Source organism: Stylophora pistillata, chromosome 11, assembly GCF_964205215.1.
Source record: "Stylophora pistillata chromosome 11, jaStyPist1.2, whole genome shotgun sequence".
NCBI classification, from domain to species: domain Eukaryota; kingdom Metazoa; phylum Cnidaria; class Anthozoa; order Scleractinia; family Pocilloporidae; genus Stylophora; species Stylophora pistillata.
The window spans coordinates 1,517,501-1,528,159 of NC_142529.1; the positions used below are offsets into that span (position 1 = coordinate 1,517,501).

General features: G+C 37.2%; 1 protein-coding gene and 1 pseudogene across 2 annotated transcripts in view; both read left to right on the plus strand.

The window, feature by feature from the left end:
- LOC148719616 (dipeptidyl peptidase 2-like) overlaps window positions 1-2,561 on the plus strand; it is a 3,504-nt gene extending 943 nt beyond the window's left edge. Inside the window, exons 2-6 of the mRNA XM_088738807.1 lie at window positions 59-195; window positions 287-450; window positions 865-1,003; window positions 2,175-2,233; window positions 2,423-2,561. Coding sequence (XP_088594933.1) covers window positions 59-195; window positions 287-450; window positions 865-1,003; window positions 2,175-2,219 — 485 coding nt within the window. The 3' untranslated portion in view covers window positions 2,220-2,233; window positions 2,423-2,561. The remainder of the gene's footprint in view (window positions 1-58; window positions 196-286; window positions 451-864; window positions 1,004-2,174; window positions 2,234-2,422) is intronic.
- Window positions 2,471-10,294, plus strand: LOC148719617 (solute carrier family 4 member 11-like; annotated as a pseudogene). Its single transcript, XR_015993337.1, has 10 exons — window positions 2,471-2,584; window positions 2,628-2,713; window positions 5,300-5,373; window positions 6,189-6,390; window positions 6,670-6,776; window positions 7,067-7,237; window positions 7,690-7,863; window positions 8,248-8,443; window positions 8,912-9,081; window positions 9,945-10,294. The product of XR_015993337.1 is annotated as a solute carrier family 4 member 11-like (transcript).
- The last annotated feature ends 365 nt before the right edge of the window (window positions 10,295-10,659 follow it).

A 10,659-nucleotide genomic window follows, 5' to 3' on the forward strand; every position in this document is an offset into this window, starting at 1 on the left:
ATGGAGAACTTTTGAGTTTTAATCATTTGTTAAGCTTAGTGCCCACGTTTCCTCACAGATAAATACTGGGATGAAAAAGGACCAATTTTCTTTTACACTGGCAATGAAGGACCAATAACTGGTTTCTGGGAAAACTCAGGCTTTGTTTTTGAAGCAGCTCAGAAGTTCAGTGCCTTGGTGGTGTTTGGAGAACATGTGAGTATACAAGGATGCTTTGTGATAACGTTGAATTGTTGGTGCTCTGATCTCATGTTATTTATTGTGCTCTGTTGTCATTCCCTTTCAGAGATACTATGGAGAATCCCTTCCATTTGGTTCGTCCTCATTTGATCACGACAAAGTCGGTTACCTTTCAATGGAGCAAGCCCTTGCAGACTATGCAGTTCTGGTGACTGACCTTAAGATTCAGTTCAAGGCCACAGAGAGTAAAGTTGTGGCATTTGGTGGCAGGTACATTGTAATAGAACTTGACAAAGAAATGTTTTGGCAATTGGGATCACCTGCATCGAAAGCATGGCAAGGAGTTAAAACTCTGTGCCAATAACAAGATTCCAGTCTTTGTTTCCATTCAAAATGTGAATATTTGAACAGCCAAGAACAAGAGAAAATTCCAAGTATTTGGAATTGTGTCAGAAAAGGATTAAATTTTTTAAGTGAATTTATATGCAGACAAATGAGCACCATAAATGCAGTATTCTTCGACATACACACAAAAAAACCAATTAAGGAAAATGAAGACCTTTCTCGAAGACCAAGAAGAGGGATTGATGTAAGACTAGTCTTACATCAATCCCTCTTCTTGAATTAAACTTAATTTAATGAGGTATTCTGCATCACTATCTGTCCTTGGTCTATTTTTTCCAGTTATGGTGGAATGCTAAGTGCTTACATGAGGTTCAAATATCCAAATGTGATTGATGTTGCCTTGGCAGCCAGTGCTCCAATTTACATGGTCACTTTCCAAGGAAGTGAAAGAGACTTTTTCTTCAGTGCAGTAACAGAGGTAAAGAAAGGAGACTGACAATTATTTCTCTCTCCTGGGATATGTAATGGAGGATAGTGAAAATGCCATTTAGTTATTGATTTAATTTTTAGAAATTCTCGCTCTTTTTTAATGATGTTAGTAAAAGAAAAACTTCCTTCGTTAACTACAGCTGCAAAACTATCATAGCTGGACTTTTGTTGTCACGTTATAGTTAATTTTAAAACAAATAGGTATTTCAATTGATATGATTGTATTGTTTGTTTCTAAGGACTTTTTAAATGCTGATGCCAATTGTCCAGGTTATGTTATTACAGCCTTTGAAATGATTGAGATGCTGAAAAATCAAGGTGCAGAAGGTAAAATGAATCAGAGTTAGATGTAGGAAACCCATGGAATTGCTGAACGCTTAAAATCTAATGAACAATACAAAAACCAGAAAATAGGTTATAAAATGTGTTTCAGAACACTAAATTCTCTTTACAATTTAAAAGGAAATATGTAGCAACTCAAAGAGGGTTTTGGAAATGAAGGGGTTTACATCTTCCACTCTATTCAGGTTGGAAATTTGGAATGTTGGTGTAAAGCAAGGGACTAGGGAACCAGGGGAATACTCTCATAATGAGAGATGAGTATGCAACATTATGACAGGAGGCAATTGCTTCATTACTGTACTGTCGGGTGGCAAGGACGACTCAGTGAACAACGTGAACAATCTTTATTTCCAAACTCGAGCATGAGGAGCTCGCTCTAAGTAACTACAACGTGATGCCCGTAGCCCGTATGTAGTTTCTCTCAGAGGGGGCATAAGTACGGGTGATGGGCCAACCATACCATCCTCTTTCCCTAATATTAAGGAGTGCTTTTAGAAAGCTTTTAAAGCAAGTGTCAAAATCAAAACCTAATTTCTTTTAATTAATTGATTTTAAAACATGGGTACATATAACAAGGAGCTGGATAGCCTGCTAACAGGCTCCCGGCTTCGCGCCCTCCAAGCCGGGAGCCTGTTAGCAGGCTAGGAGCTGGATAATTCATTCGATGTGGCAGGTACATGGATTTTCTGTGTGAATGACATAGCAGTAGTTACAGTTTGTTTCAAATTGATGTTGTATAATTATCTGGAGACCATTAATTCTGGTCTGGAGTTATAATTCAACTCTCATTTATTTAATCAACTGAGTTCATTTAATAGGACTTGCTGAACTCTCAAAGATATTTAAACTCTGCAAACCACTAAAGTCAACAGAACAGGTAAGGTTTATCAGATCACCATCACTCAAAAACTATCATGGTTGTCAAGTGCATGATTATATACTCAAATTGCAGGAAGCAGGAGTTTATTTTCTACATCAGTGGTATCTTCCTCCCTTTCACTTACTTTTTGTTTCCTCTCATCCATTTATTTTTTCATCAATTATTTATTTTTTGTTGTCATTTTAGATCCCTCACATGTTAGGTTGGATTCGGAATTCTTTTACGACCCTAGCTATGGGTGATTATCCTTACCCAACAGACTTCCTGGCTCCACTCCCTGGGCATCCTGTGAACTTGGCATGTAAAATGATGGCAAGTGCATCATCCAAGGTTGAAGGTCTGGCTGAGGTGACAGCTTTAGTCTACAATGGCACTAATGGAACACTGACTTGCCTTGACCCAGATACAGAGTACATTGAATGTGCTGACCCCACAGGGTGTGGTCTGGGTCCAGACAGCCTTGCATTGGACTATCAGGTATCAGATTGCATCCTAGTTGTTCAGCTCAGTAGTTCAGCATTTGGTTACGGTAACCATGGTTTCCATGGCATGTTGGAACTGTGCTTCATCTCTAAAGCTACCAGTTCAAACTATGACGGAGTTACAGTAACTGGCAATCTGTGGTCTTTCCTTACACTTAGGAAGCATGGAAAGCCGTAAAAATCTTTAACAAAAGCTCATCTTTCAAACCGGCAGTCTAAATCCCACAGGGATCAACAAACGCTTTTCATTCCACTAATTTATTCTTGTTTTTCTCATTGCCATGCTCCCACCAATAACGTAGCTCCATTTTCTGCCTTTAAAGCACACACAACCCACAATTCCTCTATTCGCTTCGACGAAGGGCTAACCCTTGAAACGTCAGCTTTTGTAATCGTTACGGTGGGCAATTTACCATTTCAACTTTGTTGATATATCTAAATTATATCCTTATGTTGACTTGATAATCCGTCAAACTCATGACAAAGTAAAGCACAGCTCAGTCAACAACATGCTGATGACTATTCGTGAGAGATTTTGGATTCTACGAGGGAGACAGGCAGCGAAGCGCATGCTTAAACGTTGTGTTACTTGTCGAAGACTCGAAGGTCTGCCGTACTCAAGCTACAATAGGGACTCTAAGCAGTCAGGACGGCAATGCCACAGAAGATGTCGATTAAAAAATGAGTTTCTACTTTTAGTTAGAATTTCCAAAATGTCTCCATGTGTTTACCGTCTCATAGGGTGCCAGACCTCAAACTCAACATAACGCATAAAAGCAGCATTGAGTTCCAAATGTAAATTAAAATAATTTTCCTCCGCGGTTTCGCTTCGGAGACGACGCAGATTTTGGTGATTTCTCGTTGTCTTGCAAAGGACGGCTAAGAAATGTACAAAGTTTTAAAATGCACGTGCTGGGCTATCGTTCTGCCAATTAGATCTATTGTTTTTCCACATTCTCGTTGCCATAGCCATCGTGGTTTGCTTAAAGTCCCTCCGATTTACCAAGCGTTCGCGTCTCCGAAGATCCACCATTTACTCTTACTGGAGTAGACTTTGCGGGTCCTCTTTTCCTACGTGGTAATTCAACTACTGAAAACGACAACAGTAAGTGCTATATTTGTTTATTTTCATGTGCTTCAACGAGACCTGTACACCTTGAACTTAAGCCAAATCTCACTGTTGAGTCTTTCCTGTTAGCGTTTCGCCGCTTTACAAGTTGTCGGGGACTGCCTGCAACCCTAATGTCCGATAATGGAAAAACATTCCGAGGATCCGGAAAGGAAATTGTCAAGATTGCACGGTCGAAAGAAGTCTTGCGTTACTTAGCCATCAGTGGTGTCAGCTGGAGATTTATTATTAAGAAGGCCCCTTGGTGGGGAGACTTCTGGTAGAGATTAATCCAGAGCATCAGGTGTTGTATGAAAAAGTCCCTTGGCAGAACCACCTTAAGCTACAATGAGTTAAACACCTTGCTTGTTGAGATCGAATCGGTCGTTAACTCAAGACCTCTGACCTACGTGGAGGACGATCAAGATGGCGTGAGTTACACACTTTCCCCTTCGTACCTAATCAATGGGCGACGAGTAACCAATACTGCGAACGATAGACATTTTGAGGTCATCAGCACCAACGAATCGCTTACACTAAGAGCAAGACACCATGGCCACCTTCTTCACCAATTTACTGACCAATGGAGAAAAATCTATCTGTTGAATCTTCGAGAGAGACACGCACAAGTCACAAAGAATCGAAAGGGAGCTGACATAGCCATTGGAGATGTAGTCATTCTCAAGAACGATACATCAAACAGAATGTTCTGGAAATTAGCTAAAGTGGACGAACTTTTGCCGGGAAAGGATGGTAACATCCGAGCTGCTATTATCGATGTCTCAAGTGCAGATCATATTCCTTGTCTGTTAAAACGAAGTGTCAAACATTTGTTTCCACTTGAACTCAACAGCAACGATGCCATTAATCAAATCGAAGAGTACAGAGCCGAACCAATGAGCGGTTCTCCTGTTCGTGATACTCCGAACACTTCTGCGAACACTACACCATGTCACAATGCTGCGATGAGGGGTGAACTCATGCGAAGATTTCGTTATTTATACAAAATTGCATTCAAATTTTTCTATGTTTGTTTACGAATGTAACCAAAACTGGGGGAGTCTGTCGTGAAACTTATTAGCTCCCATAGGGTTTTGTTTTCTGTTTTGTTTGTACAGAGTTCAAAGGACGTTTATGATTGACAGGTGATGAGGAGGCTTTTAAATTAATTACTTATGTGCTTTCTGATTAAGGACAGTTGTGAATATGAGTCATGGAATAAACATGTTAAATAATTATTCGACAAAATGTATTTTTGGTCATGAAAGCCCCCAGCAAATTCTAAATAAACATTGTTTAGTCTGAGTGCCATACAACAAACCACTTACCAATCTCATTTGCTCAAGCTGTATCATGGAATATTAACCCTCGGTCTGAACTGCTACATCTTTGGGCCAATATTTCCCAGTACTGCTGGTGAGTTCAGTTTGTGAGAAGGTAATAGCATAATTCTTTGGTGTTTTTTTTTTTTAGATCGACAGAGGAAATTTTTGCTTTGTTCATCTCACTTGCATTTACAGTAGATGCCTTCAGTAGCATCATCAAAGGTACTGATAATAATTACTCTAAAAAAAGTACAAGTTATTGGTCATTTTGGATTGGTGAGAGTGTCTCTGGGAACACAGCAGTTGAATGTCTACACATGCAAAAATGGCAAGGTGGTGCATTTCCAGGGTATCAGGTCAAGTTGATTTAAAAGAGTTGCATGCACAAAACACAAACCCTTATGTCATGGTATTTCGAAATAATGTCACTATTTTGAGTTAGTGTATGACCTACATGTAAGGGTAAGAAAAAAGGATTCCTTGTTTTTTTTTCCCTAATATTTTAATTTTTCTTTATGCATTTTGCCTGAAAGGGCTGTTTCGAAAGTTTTCTTAAGAAATGTTTTGAATGAAATTGGCATGCTGCTGGCCAAAATTGATTTCCTTATGCTTGCCTGATGTTTAACCAATGTGATGTCGGTGTGTACGTATGTGTGTTTGTGTAGTTGTAAACTATGTGTCTATAGCATAATTAACCCTTTACATCCAAACATCAGTATGATTATTCTCTATACTGCTTGTTCTCTATTCATTCCCTAATGTACTTACTGGGAAGATTTGTCTAACAATCAAGAGCTTCTTGGGCTTAGGATCATTTCCTTTATTTTGAGTATTGGATTCAGGGGTGATACTGTTGGGTGAAATTAAATGCTTATTGTTTTTAAGGGTTACAGAGTTTTTGACAGTGAAGTAATAATGAATGAATGACCAATGTGGTGTTGTTATGATTGTCTTTTTTCATCTGCTAGTTTTTTTTGGAAGGAAAATTATGGGAGTTGTTTGGTAAGTTGTAACTTTCACTTAAATCTTCTCAACAGAATACTCAAGTCCTCACTGTACAAGTTTAAGTTCCTGCTGGAACTCATCATCTTGTGTTGTTGGCCAGGGGATTGCTGATAACTTCACTCATGATCAGGTCCCAGATGTATCAGTTTGTGGCAGAGAGGGAGGTCTCTCCTATGCTGTTACAAGCTTAGGAACAGTTTGGATTGGTGTAGCACTCTACAATTTTCGCAAGAGGTTAGTAACTATAGGGTAATTTTTTTAACATTTAATTTGCACGAGAGTAAAGCTGAATTGTCCTTCTATCATGAGAATGATTTGCTGTTTTATAACAAGACAAAAGTTTAGCAACTAGAACTTTCTTGCAAAGCACTGCATGCTGCAAATTAGATACAATTTACGTAGCTTTAGCATTCTTTACCAAGAATGAAATTGTTTCTGTAAGGCAATTAAATGTGGCTTTTGTTTTAAATATGTTCAATTATTAATTGATGGACTTGCTAATTCAATTTTCAGCCCATTTCTTGATGCTGGAAAGAGAGAGGCACTGGCTGCTTATGCACTTGTGGTGGCTGTACTTGTCATGTCTTTTATTGCTTCATTTTTTGTGCGAGATATTGATAGTAAGTACTGCACAATAAGAGCAGGAAGTGTTATTATTTCTGTGATATTTACTCATTCTACTCTAAAGAACTGATGTAGTAATAGTGAAGAATAACAATCAGGTTCTGAAATTCTACTTAAAGATCACATTATTATCATCATGTCATAACAATTGTATTTTAATGAAAAACTTGTCATAAAACAACCTTACTTTGGTAATTCATAGTTTTTAAAATATATAAAGAAGGAAGACTACCCAATATCTAATTAGTTTGGTGGTAACTCTCTTATTCTTCATGATTTTTCACAGATTACAAGTTTGAATCAAGCAGCACATTTTCATTTTAATTACTGTTGCTCCATTGCACAAGCTCACTTGGGGTGCAGTGTTTGCAGGACTTGGGTTAGGGTTCTCCCTTTCTCTGTTGTTTTTCATGGATCAGAATATTTCAAGTGCCATGGTTAATAATCCTGGAAACAGGTACATAACATTAATTAAGAGATCCTACATTATGATTAGGCTGTAGTCCATTCCACATTTTTCTTTTCTGCCCACTATCATGGCAGTGCTCTCATTATTTAATTTGTTTTTTGTTGGGTTAAAGTGAGTGTGTGTTCACTCAAACCTTTTACTTGAAAAAAGGTGCAAGTGTCCAGGAGAGATTGATGACAGGGCTTCACTCTAATGACCTACAAGCCAACAGCAGGCATTTATAACTAAAAGAGTACACAAGATTGCATTACCAGATAGTTGATGAGCCTTACAAAGCCTCAGATTTATTATTAAGACTATTAAGAATAGCAAAGCATGATAGTATTGATTTCAGCTGGATTTTCAATAGGCGATTTAATTGCTTATTTTTAACCCAGTCATTTTTACTATCTACTAAGCAGTGCTGAGGAGTCATCAATTTTAACTTATTTTTTTATTAGACTGAAGAAAGGAAGTGCTTATCATTGGGATTTACTTGTTGTAGCTGTAGTCAATGGCTTTCTATCCATTTTTGGCCTGCCATGGGTACATGCTGCCCTACCTCACTCGCCATTTCATGTCAGGGCACTGGCAGATGTTGAAGAGAGAGTAGACAGAGGGCATGTGTTTGAAATGTGAGTTTGATAACTCCAGTGTACATAGCAAGAATTCTTTATTCAGTTGTTAGTTAAAAGGTTGTCAGAAAAGTGTATGAATTATGTAATTAATGGTGGTGCACTTGTACTATGGCATGAAATGTGAAAAAGGAGCACAGGGCAATTTGAATACCTAACAGTTATTTTGCATAGCAGCCACTCTCAGAACTTCAAAAGCCAGTTGACTTCATTTGCCCTTAAATTTTTTGTTAGTCATAGCTTTGAAAAGTTCTTCAACTGAATTGCAATCTATCTGTGATTACAAATATTTATGCTTTTCCTTGGTTAAGTAACGGAAGGCTATTCGAGAATAAAAATGAATAAGAATTGATGATTGTCCATATGTTCTTTTTCCTTTGGCAGCATTGTCAAAGTTAGAGAAACAAGACTGACTGGGTTTCTCTCCAGCACTCTCATTGCATTATCACTGTTAATGTTACCCATTCCTCTCACTCTAATCCCCACACCTGTCCTTGATGGCCTGTTTCTTTTTATGGCCATGACTTCCTTATATGGTAACCAGATGTTTGAAAGAGCATTGCTGTTGGTCACAGAACAGGTTGGTGGAAATCATACTCTTTTGTCACAGGGTTGTGCCTTAACAGAGTTTAGGTGTCACAGATGAGTTACATAATATGCCTGTGGGACACTTTGTGCCACTTTGTCATTGAAAGTGCAATTTTTCACTGCGCCCTGGATTTTGCAGATTTAGAGGGTCTAAGTAATTCTCTGAAGAGCACAACCCTGTGTGTGCTAATACTGTCTCTTTTCATGTATATCAAATTTTGTATTAATTCTGAAAGAGCATTATGTTTTTCCTCTCTTGATCTTATGGTTCAACTCTGTGTTGATTGGGACACAAATTTACATTATTTCATCAACTTAACTCCTCTGTCATAAGAAATTAAATTTGGTTATTGCAATTTATGACAATCCTCTCTTAATGATGAGTAAGTTTTTAATACTTAAATTCATTTCTAAAAGATCTGAAAATAGGAGATTTATTAAAAGATATTAAATGTTATAGGCTGCCTACCCACCAAACCACTACATTCGACATGTGCCTCAGAGAAAGATGCACCTGTACACTGCTCTGCAGTTCTTACAGCTTGGTATTCTATGTGGATTTGGATTTGCCCCATTGCCATATCTTAAGATGGTGTTTCCTGTTCTACTCATGTTTATATTGCCAATCAGGTAAGAACAAATTACCATTATAATTAAGTTACATCTGTGGTTAAGCCTTTAATTACCATGAGTAACCAAGACATAATTTCTCCCTACAATATCAATTCAAAATGAAACGGACAAGTGATGAGAATAAAGACAAAATAATATAAATTGGGGGATTATTTGTTGATCCAAAACCAAATTCTTCAAACTAACATCAAAAGAATTGTATGGCAGACAGTAAGTAGAATAAGTAGTGAAATTTTGGGAGTGAAAGAGTGAAATAAAATGAGAAAGATAAAAATATTTTAAAACCTTTTCCTTGTGCCTAATTTTGAATCCTCCTTTAGGATTCAGACCCCCTTTAACTTCAGTTTTTGCAATAGAAATTAATTTAGCAAAAATTTCAGTGGGACAATATAAACCATAATGGTGTAAAAAAACACTGTCTTTTTTCGGAGTTATTCGCAATGTAATAGCTGAATGATTCAAAAACAGGATGAGGTACATCCAGAAAAATAATAGATTGGCTACAAAGTTCACCCAATGCTTTCTTGAATGTAATTCCAGAAGTTAAGTTTGTGCTCCTTGATGCAAAAAACCTCTTTGCTGGTCTACCATCTAAGTAGAGGAGAAATCGTTTGCAAGATTAGCCACACAGCCTTTTGTATGTTGTGATTATGAGATGGTGTTAGACAGTTTGTTGTGCAAAAGAGTGTGAACATATTTTAGTATGTTGGTGACATTTTTAATAACAAAATCATGCTATCTTTGTTTATAAAAAGTGTATTAATGGTTATGTAGTACTGGGTCATTAACAAGCAATTAGAACTACAACTGTAACAACTTATTTGATAAAATTTAATGAAATCATGTCTTTAATTTTTCAGGAGAATTTTGGGAGAAGGACCTTTCTTTTTACTGGCGCAGAAATTTTTAATAAACTTCCTTTAAACATTGTGAAGAGTGAAAACATTCAAACGTTCTGTCGCCGAGCAAAACATTTCCTTTTACCGTAATTTTGATAATTTTGATATTTTATTTACTATGTTATGTTTTAATTGTGTTTTAGCTTTGTAGTTTTAGGCTGTTAATGTAGTTGTAAAATCTTAGTCATTATATATACATATATATCTATTCTAGAAATTTGATGTAAATTATTTTCAATACAGGGCCCCTATGGATACCAGCCTTAGAGCTGAATGGGCTACCCTGTGTAAATAAAGTTTGCTTTGCTTTGCTTTACTTTGCTTTGTTCCCAAACTGATCTCTTCAAAGTATCTTGAGGCTTTAGATGCTCACTTGTGATAAGTGAAATATTTAGCTTTTTGAAAACAAACAGACAAATCAGAATAGTTCTTCAAGCATGTGGATGTAGAACTATAGAACAGTTAACTTCTTAAGAGCTACACTTTAGAAGTAGATTTTGATTTATAATTGTTAACAAACCAAGCTGAGCTATGGGTAGGATAGTGATTTAACCAACAGAATTCATTCTGGAGCAATTGCAGAATACCCGGCCACCTTTGTCCACCTCATTTACCTGTGTTGAGAGGCTTTGAAGAACGAAGCATAACACAATAGAGGCTATTCTTATTCAATGAC